The 14,030-nt window shown below is 38.2% G+C and overlaps 1 protein-coding gene across 1 annotated transcript; it reads left to right on the plus strand.

The window, feature by feature from the left end:
- Positions 1-9,740: 9,740 nt before the first annotated feature.
- LOC133818151 (uncharacterized) lies at positions 9,741-13,987 on the plus strand. Its single transcript, XM_062250865.1, has 14 exons — positions 9,741-10,010; positions 10,097-10,241; positions 10,540-10,607; positions 10,724-10,777; positions 10,866-10,949; positions 11,065-11,150; positions 11,505-11,585; positions 11,894-12,024; positions 12,277-12,318; positions 12,495-12,571; positions 12,641-12,731; positions 12,810-12,891; positions 13,403-13,475; positions 13,702-13,987. Exons 1-14 carry the CDS (start codon positions 9,922-9,924, stop codon positions 13,868-13,870), a joined length of 1,272 nt encoding a protein of 423 aa, XP_062106849.1. The 5' UTR covers positions 9,741-9,921; the 3' UTR covers positions 13,871-13,987.
- The last annotated feature ends 43 nt before the right edge of the window (positions 13,988-14,030 follow it).

Below are 14,030 nucleotides of genomic sequence, written 5' to 3' on the forward strand. Positions count from 1 at the left end.
TTACCTCAAAATTGGGATTAAACCCTCTTCAATGGTTGAACTAAGTTTCTAAGCTCCCACCTTTGATCTCCTTGCTTGTTGCCTCGGTTTGGGTTCTCAAAATTCAAAGGAAAATGAAGGGAAGAACATGTACGGGAGAGAAAGAAGGAGATGAGGATGATGCTCTGTTTTTGTTCTGAATTTCTACAGCCTTGAAAGTCAATATAAAACCAAACCAAATGACCTAAATTCCCCTAGGTCATTAAAAGTTTCTAAAGCCTTCCCAAGGGTAAAACCGTCATTTCCGGCTTATCTCGTTAATTATAATTAACACCCCCAAAGTCCCGTTATTCTCAATATTCTCAAATGCCAATAAATCATATCCCATTACCCTTTAATTCCCGGTAATGTTCTAATCATCGAAATGACCCCAAGACTCACCCCGAGCCCCGAACTTAAACCCGTTATGACTAGACCGAACACTTACATTTCATGGTCGTCTCATGCCGAATAGCTCGAACCAATCCACCTTATAATGTGGCTATATTAATTAATCACAACCATGCACCCAAAATACACAATTACGCCCACAACGGTCAAATTACCAAAATGCCCCTATATTCATAAATACACCCATATGCATGCATTTACCATCATATAATAATATAATTCACATAGCACATGCATATGATCATTAAATAGCATCATAACTCAATTATGGCCCTCCCGGCCTCCTAATCAAGGTCCTAACCCTTATTAGGAAATTCGGGGCATTACACATACTCTGGATATAATCAAATCAGTATGCATCCACCTGATGAGGATCACACTAGCTTTCGAACAGACACGAGACTTAACTATTACAAAGTAATGCCCTTCGATTTGAAAAACGCTAGTGCGACTTACCAGCGACTGGTTAACCATATGTTCAAAGAATTGATCGGCGTTAACATGGAAGTATATGTCGATGACATGCTAGTTAATTCAAAGAAGGCTGAAGAACACATCGAGGACCTTCAAGAATGCTTCAACATCTTGAACAAATTTTAGATGAAGCTAAACCCTCTCAAGTGTTCCTTTGGTGTTGGATCAGGAAAAAATCATAGTAAACTCACGAGGAATCAAAGCTAATCCCAAAAAAATTCAGGCATTGATCGAGATGTAGTCTCCTACCAAGATTAAAGATGTTCAAAGCCTAACTGGAAGGATTGCTTCCTTGAGTAGATTCATATCCAAGTCAACGGTCAAGTGTGTTCCTTTTTTTAATCTACTCAGAGGCAACAAGAAGTTTGAATGGACAGAAGAGTGCGAGCAGGCCTTTCAGGCACTAAAGTCCCACATGTCACAACCACCAATCTTGTCCAAACCAGTCGAAAAAGAAACTTTGTTCATTTACTTGGCAGTCACAGAGTATGCTGCTAGTGTTGTTTTAATAGAGAAGAAGACAACATTCAGAAAGCAGTATATTATGTAAGCAAGAGGTTAGTGGGAGCAGAATTGCGGTATCCACCCATTGAAAAGTTAGCCTATTGCTTGATTTTAGCCTCTAGAAAGCTGCGACCCTACTTTCAAGCTCACCCCATCGTGGTACTCATCGACCAGCCATTACGGCAAGTCTTGTAGAAACCAGAAGCCGCTAGACGGTTATTAAAATGGGCAGTCGAACTAGGGCAGTTCGACATTTCCTATTCTCCACGAGCAGCTTTGAAAGGACAAGCTCTAGCAGATTTTGTCACATAATTCACCGGAATCCCAGCTAGCAAACTGATGGAAGAAACTGAAAGTCAAAATCAAACTCCTTCCTAGATGTTTTTCGTAGACGGCTCTTCTAACGAACATAATGTAGGAGCAGGTTTGATCTTAATCACACCCGAAGGACATCGGTTCCATTGTGCAATCAGATTAAACTTTACAGCGTCCAACAACGAAGACAAGTACGAAGCTTTGTCCGCAGGATTAAGACTAGCTAACGACATGGATATAAAGTCACTAGAAATATATAGCGATTCCCAGCTAGTAGTTAATCAAATTATGGGAGAGTATCAAGCTAGGGGTCTCAGGATGGTTGCTTATTTGAACAAAGTAAAGGACTTATTAGCACAATTTGAACAGTATACTCTCCAACAAGTGCCTCGCGATCAGAATGCAAGTGCTGATGCCTTGGCCAAGTTAGCAAGTGTGAAAGATGCTGACGCCTTGAGCATAGTACTAGTTGAACATTTGTTGGCACTGAGCATTCAAATACAAGAATCTTCACTAGTGATTCAAGCTACAGACACGTGGATGACGACCATCATCAAATATCTCGAACAGGGATTGCTGCCAGCAGAAAGAAACAAAGCGAGGATGCTTCAAAGACAATCAGCTCGATTTATTCTGGTCGACGAAATTTTGTATAGAAGAGGGTACTCAATGCCTTTGTTATGGTGTGTTTCTAATGAGAAAGCCAAGGAACTGATGCAAGAGGTCCACAAAGGCTTTTCTAGAGATCACGCTGGGGGGCAGAGTTTGTCAAAAAAAATTATAAGGCAAGGGTATTTCTGGCCTACCATGAATGAGGACTCTATGGATTTCGTTAGAAAATGTGACAAGTGCCAGAGATTCTCCAAGATATCGCAAGTTGCCCCAAATGAGCTCAAACAGATGCAAAGCCCGTGGCTATTCGCAGTATGGGGAATTGATCTGATTGGTTCTTTACTTGCAGGAAAAGGGAATGTCAAATATGCAGTAGTTGCTGTTGACTACTTTACAAAGTGGGCCGAAGCTGAGCCACTAGCAACAATAACGACCGAGAAAGTATTGGACTTTGTTATCAAGAACATCGTATGTCGATATGGGTTGCCAAGGAAAATTGTCTCAGATAATGGCACACAATTTGACAGTGGTCTTTTCACTGATTTCTGCGAAAGGCATGGAATTATAAAAAGTTTTTCATTAGTAGCTCATCCACAGGAAAATGGACAAGTTGAGGCTGTCAACAAGACTCTGAAGGACACACGAAAGAACAGACTCGAAGAAGCAAAAAGGACGTGGCCAGAACAATTACCAGAAGTACTCTGGTCATATAGAACATCCCACCGAACAGCAGCAGGCCATGTGCCATTTTCCTTGGCCTACGGGTATGAAGCCATGTTGCCTGTTAAGCTAAATCCACCATCACATAGAAGTCTCACATACGATCAGAGCACTAATGATCAATTATTGATGGAGTCTTTGGACTTGGTTAGCGAAAGGCGCGAGCAAGCTCAACTTTGAGTGGCAGCTTACCAACAAAAGGTCACTCGATATTTTAACTCTAAAGTACGTGAAATAAAGTTTAACGTGGGGGATTTGGTACTTAGAAGAGTTTTTCTCAACACTCGCGATCAGCCTACTGGAGTGCTCGGACCAAACTGGGAAGGTTCATATCAGATTGAAGAAATCCTTCAACCAGGCACATATAAACTTGCTCGTTTAAATGGAGATCTCATTCCTCGCTATTGGAATGGAGAACACATGCGCAAGTATTATCAATGAACAATTCTTTTTAAAGAATTGGCTTGTATTAATTTTACTTTTTACAAGTTTATGAATAAAGGCTAGTCAGTCATATGACTGGTCGCTTACAAGCGTAAGATCAATCTTTGATCATTCGTACAGACATGATTTTTGTCCATTTATTACGAGAAATAAAAGGAACTGTGCGCAGCCAGTTATTCTTGCCAATTATTGTATTTATTACAAGTATTTGCTCATTGCGTGTGTTGTTTTGCTGTATTATCAATAATTATTTATAAGTATGCGAACAGTAATGTTCGAACAGGACTTGGTCATGGCAAGTGACCGATAAACTTAAAGCTCCTCAATCACTTGGGGGGCATATAAGATACTAAGCAAGTAAAGCATATCAACAGGCATATGTAAACACACGAGCAAAATAAGGGAAAGCATACTACGACACTTAGAGTATTTTTCAAAAAAAATTGGTTTAATTTTGTAAAATCAAAACAAAGTGTTATGCTAAGTTTGGTCATATGAACAGATGTTGTAATAATACCAAATATTATAATATCATAACGAAATGTTTTTACAACGCGAGCAATTGCTGCTCGGATGTAATTAATAATTAAAAGAAAAGCTACTTTAAGCAGCAAAATTGTCTTGACATTACAATTTTTTTTTAAATATATTATAAATAATGGTGCAACTGGAGGAGGATCTAGATGAGATTACTGGTCGATTGTAATCCCCGCATCCTCTTCAGCACCTTCGATGCCAGTCTCCAAGGAGATTCATGAGCGTTCTTCTCCTCTTCTAGGCGAGCAGCGCACTTTGCAAGTTCAACTTGCCCCATCTACTCGAAAATATAGTCGAAGTTCTCCCCTGGGTTGTTCTTCCATAACAGATAGAAGCAATTGAAGGTTGCTCCTTTGAACTTCTCCAGGTTCTGGGAGTTGGTTTCCTCAAGCAGCTTGATTCGCTCCTCTAGCTCAGTGGCCTCCTTCATGCTGGCCACCAGGTCATCTTGAAGTTTGGTTGCTTCTTTGAAGTTATTCTCGAAGCCTCCTTAAACCTTTCTTTGGCAGCAACAGCTTTGGCCAACTCCTCATGGCACTTCTTCAACTCCTCGCTCAGGCTGGCAACTTTTTCTTCAACCGCCTTAACCTTCTCCTCGCACATCTTGGTCTCCTCGGCATGTTTGGCCTCTATTTCCTCAGCACAACGCCAACCATGGCTCATGGTTAGGATACCCTGCGAACAGAGAAAAAGTGAAATAGTTAGAGACTTTTAGAGAAAATGTTGCTCGACTGAAACTAAAGAAAAAAAAACACACTTACACTGAGGACTTCAGACAACCCGCGGCTCATGACCTGGCTGTTCTTCAGCGGAGGAAGATGTGAAAAGGCTTCCTGGCTACGACGGTGCCTGGACAGTCTTTGCAGCTTCTCATAGGTAGAGTTGAAGGCACTCTTCAGCAAATTAGCGGTCTGGGATCTCCCTGCCTACTTGGAGGAAGGGCCATTGCGAGGAGGAGGAGGGGCGTTGTAGTTATGGAAGGAGTTGGAGCTGTAGGATCTTCTGTTCGAGCCCTTTTCTTGGAGGGATCACTACTGCTCTCCCCAGGATGCCTCCTGCTTGCTTTCTTTTTGCTCGCGGGAGCTTCAACATTTGCATACATATCAAAAGCGTCTTCAGATTGCATGACTGCAAAATAAAAGCAAACGATCAGACAATGTAGTTTGGAGAAAATAGAATAATGGAAAGGGAAATTCTAAGTAGTATACCCAAACTATTATTATTGGTCGATATATTATTTATAGAACTACAACTACACTCACTCTCTGCCTCGAAGAAGTCCGAATTAAAATTATTGGTCGAAAATTTAAAGTTGCCATCCCTGTCAAATAAATGACAGTGGATGGGCAAGCTATCTAAGAGTGAGAAGTCTATATCGTTCTCGTCAGAGGACTCAAGTATAAGGCTGGTATACTCTGGTAGTTTTTGCTTTCCCCTCCCATGGTGGGTAGGGGCAGCAGCAACCCGAGGGTTGCTGGGTGGTTCTCGGATGGTCACTTCTGTTGGTCGTTGCCTTTGGGGTTGTGACACATCTTGTTATTGCTCGGGGATTTCCTCTCCAGTGGCACTCCCCGCGGTGGATTCCCTCACCTCTTGATGAGGTTCTAAAAGGGCGACCAGCCTTATATTGCTCTCAGTTACTAGCTCATTGACGTTCTTCTCTATGTTTGTCATACTGGCTAAGGCTGTGGCCCTTATCTCCATCTCTGGAGTGGGGTCTGGTCGGTGCCATGGACCTAGGCACAACACTAATTTGCTAAGGATAATGAAAGTAGAAATCGACAAAAATAAACTATCAGAGATTGGAAAATTTACCTCCTTGAGTGAAGGCTAGGTTGTCGGCGACCAGGTTTGTCGTAAGGAAGTACTCTTGGAAATACTTCCTACATTTGATTTGTAGGTGACATCACTCAGGAATATGCGAGCAGATTCCTAGTGACAGAAGTGGAAAAACCCCGTGTTGTTTTGGTTGGGGTTGGATTTGAGATCGAACAGATAGTTGATCTCGTGTGGTGTAGGCACATACCACTTTTTGTGGTTATAAAGAATATAGAGTGTTGATAGTACTCTATATCCATTGGGTGTTATTTGAAAATGGGCGACCTCGAAATAATTGGCCACCCCTTGGAAAAATTCGTGCAAGGGCAAGATTGTCCCTGCCTCGATGTGAAACCTCGACCAGGCGCTGAAGGCACCTCCAGGCACGTTTGCCATTTGGTTGGGTGTGGGTTTGTGTAAAGTAACTCCAGGAAGCCCATACTTCTTGGAATACTTAACCACCGTCCTGGTCTATATGACACTAGGAGGGGCGACGTACCAATCCATTTTTGCTCGAGGGCCATCGCGAGGATGGGCTTTTGGCTGAATGTCTGGTAGAGAGAAATTTAGAGGTTGAGGGTCATTTGACGGACCCTCAGTATTGGTTGCTGGTTGGTTAGAAGGAGAATTGATAGTTTTCTTTTTCTTGCCAGTTGTGTATTTGACACGACCCATGTGTGCCTGACTAACTAAAGGACTGGTCGTGGGATTTTGAGGTGAAAATGATAGCTCAGGGAAGGGAAAGGAATGTTGTTCTTTATCCTTGAACAGCAACGCGAAAAGATCATCGTCTATTGGCCTCTCACCTCCCCAAGGATCGTGCATGAATATCTGAGAAGAGCAAATGAGGAAGTGAGAATCTACGACTAATAGATAGAACAAGAAAAATATAAGGATAACGTTCATCGTGTATAAAAGTTAAGCTTTTATACGACTAGCATCATCCTAATATAAACACTACAAACATGCGAGCAGTTTGATAAACAAATCAAAAAGTGAAAAGTTTTTTCGAGAAAACTTTTTGACTCCGAAAACAGGCGGGAAAAACCTAGTTTTTCCGAAAACAGTAAAATCGAATTTTCACTTCGATTTCGAGCCCTAAATCAGTACTCCTGTGTCCCACGTTAATTTTTAAACCTCACCTAGTGTTCTATACTACCTAAAATTCCTATTCTAGCATGTTTCCGCATATATTTGTACAAACCCAATTACCCGAAAGTTTTTTCTCAAGAACAATGAACGCCCAAATAAAAAAACTCACGAAATTTATTCTAGATGGCATAAAGAGAAGGTGGGTTCGAAACTTACTTGGATTACAGTTTGCAGAGGAATCATGAGGATTGTTGCTCGAAGCAAAGTTGAAGGCGTCTCGGATCACAAAGGTTTTCTGGGTTTTTCCTTGAGAATTTTTTCTGAGATCTTGTAGAGAGAAAAAGCTTCGGTAAAAAGTGAAAAGTGGGAAAGGTAGTATATTTTTATTGATCGTGGTGCAGTTGAAAATGTAATGATGGGAGTGGGATTCCGATGTATGGGAAATCGCAATAACTGTCGAAATATTTTTGGAAAATTATAAAAGTCATGATTGCTTACTTTTTCGAAAAGGGCCTGACAAATGTAACAGGTCAGACGAATGGTTGGTCGAGTAAGTTTATTAAATGCTGGTCGCAGTAAAATAAACTTGGGGGACAAATGTTTACCCAAAAAAGATTCACTTGATGATGTGGCAAGATTGGTACGCACGGGGGATACGCGTGACTGTTTAGATGGTTATGTTCTGGTCGACCATCGACCAGAGGAGAATTCGTATGGCAGAAGGCATATTTCGTAGGCGACCAGGACTGGTCGTAGTATATCAGATATTTTCTAAAGATATTTGATCTTGCATTTATGTAATAATTATAATTTCTATTATTATTCAGATACATTTGTATTAAATGTAATCAAGGCCCATCGACCCATAAGGAGATCATTGAGTCTATAAATATGACTCAAATGGCTCATGAGAGAGATCTTTAGAAACTGGGAGAGAAAATCATTGTTCTTACGCAATTCTTTGTATCTATTATTGAGCTTGTGAAACTTGGTAAACCCTTGTTTACTGATCGCAGGTTTTCATTACATTAATAAGAACACTAAGTGGACGTAGGTCATTACCGTCACTTGGGGCCGAACCAATATAAATCCTTGTGTCATTTATCTTCTTGATTTGAATTCATTTAATTTCTGTCGATTTATTTGACTCCGTGTCGTTGACCAAATCGATGGTCAACAACGACCTATTCTTCAAGGTGGTCATTTTAATATGTGTGAAACATATGTTTTTTTTGCCGTCATCAGAGAAGATGACCAAAATCAAAAGCAACATTTTAGTTTCTTTTTATATTTTGTTAACCAAAAAAGTAACCAAATTTTAATATACCAAAAAGTGTATTCTTACTTTACATTTAAAAGATACCATATGGTGTTCTAAACAACTTTAAAGTTATTTTGGAAACATTTGAAGTGATTTTTTAAAATAGATTCTTTAGGATATTGTTCGATAACTTTTAAATATAACGTAAAAATTAGGGGTGGCAATTCGTGTAAACGTGTCAGATTCGTGTCGACACGATTATGACACGACACGATTAAGATCAACACGAACACGACACGATTATTAAACGTGTCAAAAATATGAACACGAACACGACACGATTATTAAACGGGTCAACATGACACGAACACGATAACACGATTATGACACGATTAATCATAATTATACGAAAAAAATCAGAAAACCTATGTAAAGTATTCGTGTTATCGTGTCTGACACGACACGATTATGACACGACACGATTAAGGTAAACACGAACACGACACGATTATTAAACGTGTCAAAAACTCAAACACGAACACGACACGATTATTAAATGTGTCGTGTTCGTGTTTACCTTAATCGTGTCGTGTCTTGTCGTGTCATCGTGTCGTGACCCAAATTGCCACCCCTAGTAAAAATAGTCTTTTTGGCAACTCACTAAGTTAGTTGGTTGAATTAAATTTGTGTCACACCCAAAAATTTATTCATATATCAAAAGGTAACCAATTGGTATCTTAAATGATTTCAAAAGCAACTAAAAATGTAGCTTTTAAAAGTAATTATGTAGTATACTAAATAATATTATTTTCTAATAAGTTATTCATGGTAATTTGGAATTATAAAAGTAACTTTTTATACTATATGATAACTAATTAGTTTCTAAAATAAGTTTGAATGTAACGTAAAAATATCTTAAATAATAAAACATGTAAATTACATGAGTGACTACAAAAGTTTAATAAAAGTTTTCATATAGGAGTTATCGTGTAGTATACTGCATCAATTTTTATTAATAAGCTATATGGTAACTTGTTATTCCATATTGCAACTCATTAGTTTCTAAAATAAGTTTGAAGGTTATCAAAATGTATCTTAAATAACAAGATACCATAATATAACATAAAAATAACTAATTGATATATTAAGATGTCTACATGTAAGAGTTAGAGGTAACAAAAAAGTATTTAAAATAATATGATAAAAAATAAAGCTTTTTATAAAAAAAAAAGTGACCAATTGGTATCTTATCTGTATCGCAAGTAACCAAAATGTAACTTTTTACAACAACAAATTTTTTTTGGGAAGCGGGGTTTCCCAATTTTTTTTCAAAATCAGTATACCAGGCTGACGTGGCACGGTATATGTGTAAATAAGTTGTTTTAAGGTATTTTTAGAATAAGTTTGCTTTTTTATGGTATTTGTGTAAATTTCCCAAACAAAAACTGGTAATTATTTTTGGGCCAAAACTATCTTTGCTCAAGTCCATTTTGCATTAATACATTAGCCCAAGCCCAAATGGGACCGCCGGATTGCTGGAATTGTTTGTCAAAAAGATGAGGTCGCCGCCACTGACACGTTCTCAGGCCAAGAGAGTGAGCCAGAGGCGATTGCGCAGGCGAGGCTCTCTTTAGAATTGAAATTGGTTCCGCTGCTTTCTTCTTCTTCTTCTTCAACACTCTTACAGAAACCCTAGCCAGATATAGAAAACAGTGATGGGCAACTTGTTCGACAAGGAACCGCCACCGCCAATGGTGCTCGTTCCTCCACTCTTCGATTTTCCTCCTCTCGCTGCTCGTACCAGGTTACCTACCCTCATTGATCCACATTTTCAATGATCTTAATGCGTTTGTTCTATTCAACTTAACTCAATGCTTTCTTGTACTACAGGATGTTGGAGTCTTCGTATAATTTGTTATTTGGGAAGCTTGCTTTGAAATGCCTTTTCGATGATTATTTTGAAGAAGCTCAACATTTCAGGACAATGATAATGCTAAAGCCAATCGATGACCCCCATGTTGATTTGGTTGCTACTGTATCCTTTTTCTTCCATATATTGACATCCTACATTTGATAATAATTATTATTGTTACATCTGTATTGTTTATGTTTTGGCTAATAGTATAGGGAAAGGGTTTGGAGAGGAATTAGTTCTTGTTCTTCCATAAATGTATAAGTAAACACGTGAATGGATAGATGAGAAAGCGAAAATTTTCCTTTATTTCTATTTTCATGGCCATAATGAATTTGTAAACATAGCTTAAAAGTTAATTGTTGAATTTGGACCGTGGAGATACTTTTTTTTCTTTTTCTTTTTTCCTTAATTGGGTTAGGTTTCAGGTCCGTTAGATCACAAACCTGAGAAGAATATTGCTGGCAATGCAGTTTTCCGCTGGCAACGGTATTGTACAAGTAAAGTTATTTTGCAAATTAATTGCTTCTGTTGTGTGGCATTTTGAACGTTAATATTGCATAGAACAAGTTCTTAATGCTCCTTTATTCTTTTTGGTTTGGTAGGGATATTGATGACCCTCATACATTTGTTGATCTTTTCGTGTCGAGCTCTGATCCGTAAGCTCTTTTAGAAGAAAAATGGTTTATTTATTTTCACTTAAAACTATGTCTTTTGACTTACTCCAATATTTTTTTTTTCACTCAGGGTTTTGCAAATGAGATCATGCCTTTTCGACTCCAAACTTGGAATTGGAGGATTTGGCGTTTTCCCTTTGCTAATGAGGAAAAGGTTCAACTATATCAGAATGTTTTATGCAAATATGAGACTATTATTTTGGTCTAGACTCTAGATTGAGTGTGCAGGCATTACTTTTTTGTTGATGAAATGGTCCTTTTTCTTGTAGAGTATCTTCCCAAGACTATGGTGTTGTGGGGTTGAGATATGGTTCAAGAAGCATATCTTTTGGAGCCACATGCATGCCTTTCTCCTGTAAGTGACCTGAAATCAAATTTATGAGTTTCTTTATCATTTACGTTTAACCTTTTAGTAGTGGTCTCGTTTTTGTAGTGATGCTATCTTAGTGCTCCTGTGGGGTATTGTATTTCCAGCTAAAGTGTTGTAAATTTTGCCTCATCTCTTAGTTTACATGGCTTAGGGATTTGACAGAGAAAAATATCTTACTGATTTAACTTATATATTTTCTAAAGGAAAAATAAAAACCTTGATCGACCATCTTTCTTACTTCTAGAATGCCTTGAGTTTTTGTTTCCATTTGCTTGTTTACCATCTAAACATACCTGGTGCCATAAGAACTGAACTCTTCATAATTGTCATACTTTGCAGTGAGAGATGAATTTCCAAAAAGCGCATGGCTCGTGAGCAGAGTGGGAAGGGTAATTGCTGGACTGCAGTATGAGCCAGTCTGTAAGTTTTTTTTTTCTTGGGACTTCCAACTCTAGTTCAAAGTATATAGGCTTATTTGTTAAGTGGTTCCTGGAACTAAGATTCTTATTTCTTGCCTTGTGCCCTTGTGGTATATATTCTGAAAATTTTCATTATTGTTTTTATCTGCCTGTCCCAAGTGTGATGTTATTATATGCTGGGTTGAGTATAGATGTGCGAACTCAGCCCTGCAGTTTGCATTTGTAGGATTTAGGTATCATTTTTAACATAATAAATATATGTTGTTGATCACATTTGTTGATGCCCAACCTTCCCCACGTTTTGCTCAGATGGAAGCAAAGATGGTGCAAAGTTTAGAAATTTGAAGAATTGGAGTGGGGCAATTGGCTATGGAGCGGGATCAGGCAGTCCTCTAAGTCCATCATTCCATTTTTGTCTTGAACTCGCTAAAAGTTCCCAGGTTTTGTTCTATATGTTTAGAATTATTAATAGCATTGCCCAACTGTTTGCTTGTATTGCATAGTAATATATGGTTTGGTGAAAAATCTATCCTTTGATATGGAAGTTTGAGCTACTTTATATATATATATATATGTGTGTATCTTTTTCGTTTACCTTATAATATGTATATAGTAAATTCAAATGATATTAATCTTATGAGTTCTGATGAATATGAACTAGTGAAAGTGTCATGCCTGAATTTAATTTGCAGTTTATTGCATCATTCTATCAACACGTCGTAGTCCAAAGACGGGTATCTCTCTCTCTCTCTGTTGATAATTCATGGCTCATTATTCTTTTATCTCAATTTCATCTATATATCTTTGTATAAATCTTTCTAGAATTTGTGCCATTATCATTCTTCCACTGTATGGTCTTGCCTTATTTATTCTAGAATATAACAAGCTTTGAACTGCTTCAACTAAACAGGTGAAGAACCCTCTTGAAGAAAATGAAGTAGTTGGAATTACAAATTATATTGATTTCGGTTTTGAACTGCAGACAAGGTATTCCTTTAGATATTCTTTTCTTTTACTTATTTGGAGATATTTCATGCCTTGTGGTCCTATTTGAAGCATTGACAGTGTCGAAACATCAAACAAGATACACAATTCTACCTTTCAAATTGGTGCATCTTGGCAAGCCAATAAAAACTTCATGTTGAAGGTATTATGGTTCTGATCTGATGCTTTTGTTCATGATGATATCATGTTCAGCAGACACATCTAAAATTCATGTATGCAGGGAAAGGTGGGTCCTCTCAGTTCATCAGGGACATGTGCATTTAAATCATGGTGGAAACCTTCTTTCACATTGAGTATTTCAGGTACCTCTAGTTGGTAAAACTTGTACATATTTTAATCGTTCTTGAATATCTAAAATCTCAAAATGCTTAGAGACAAGCAAAGATGAGGTGAGGTTTTTTAGTACATATCTAGATATACTCGTATGTGTATAAACTTCACGCTTCATGCAAAACTTAAAAATGTTTCTTTCAAAAGGCACTTTAAATTGTAGTCGTTGGCTAGAGATGGTTGTAGGAGAAATTGCTACTATCAAAGGTCTATCTAGTATCTACACATATAAAGGAAATGTAGCCGTTCTAGTTTTCTTCTTGTTCCCACAGAAAATAATAAAGCAATTTAGGTATATGATCTGAAAATTGGCAAATCATTTATCTCTTGACTTGATGGTAACGCGCAAACATCCGGGATAACATAACATGGTTAAGTTACTTCAAGAACACATGGATCATATCATATGATGTAAAGATAGCAATTACTTCCTGTCCTGATCCAAGTCTTCAACAAGTATCAATTGAGATCTTTGTCTTGCAGCTACAAGAGACCACACTGTTGGAAATACAGCATATGGTTTTGGTTTACGTGTTGAGCACCTCAGAGAAGCCAGGTAGGCTTATTCATTGCTCATAATTTTGCTTATCTCTGGTCAAGTTCATTTAATGATTTCATACATTCTAAGAATAACCATAGAGGGTTATGCCCAGTTTATTTGATATGAGGGCAACTGATGAGGAGGGTACATGAATTTGTACTCATGATCACTAGCCATATTTTCATACATTGCAGATGTGAATGGCTTACCTTACACTACACTATTTTCATGTGTTTCGCAGTTACCAAAGAGCTGATCCAAATTTTGTGATGCTGACACCAAATAAAGAGCACCTTGCAGAAGGCATAGTTTGGGAAATTGGCAAAAGACCAATGCTTGAATCAGACGTAAATGCTGGAAACTTTGATGCTGTTCCTAGGGAGTTAAGACCCTTAGGAAATGTATTGTAAATAGTGTCTTTGTACCCACCTGGAATCTTGACAAACCTTTTTCTCAATTTGGTGGGCTAAATTATAGAACAATAATGGGATTAATTAGTGGCTTGTGGCGAGCCTTCTATCACACCATATCACGTATAGACGTTACTAGAGACGCCTAGCTTCTTCCTCT

This window comes from Humulus lupulus, chromosome 2, assembly GCF_963169125.1.
Source record: "Humulus lupulus chromosome 2, drHumLupu1.1, whole genome shotgun sequence".
NCBI classification, from domain to species: Eukaryota; Viridiplantae; Streptophyta; class Magnoliopsida; order Rosales; family Cannabaceae; genus Humulus; species Humulus lupulus.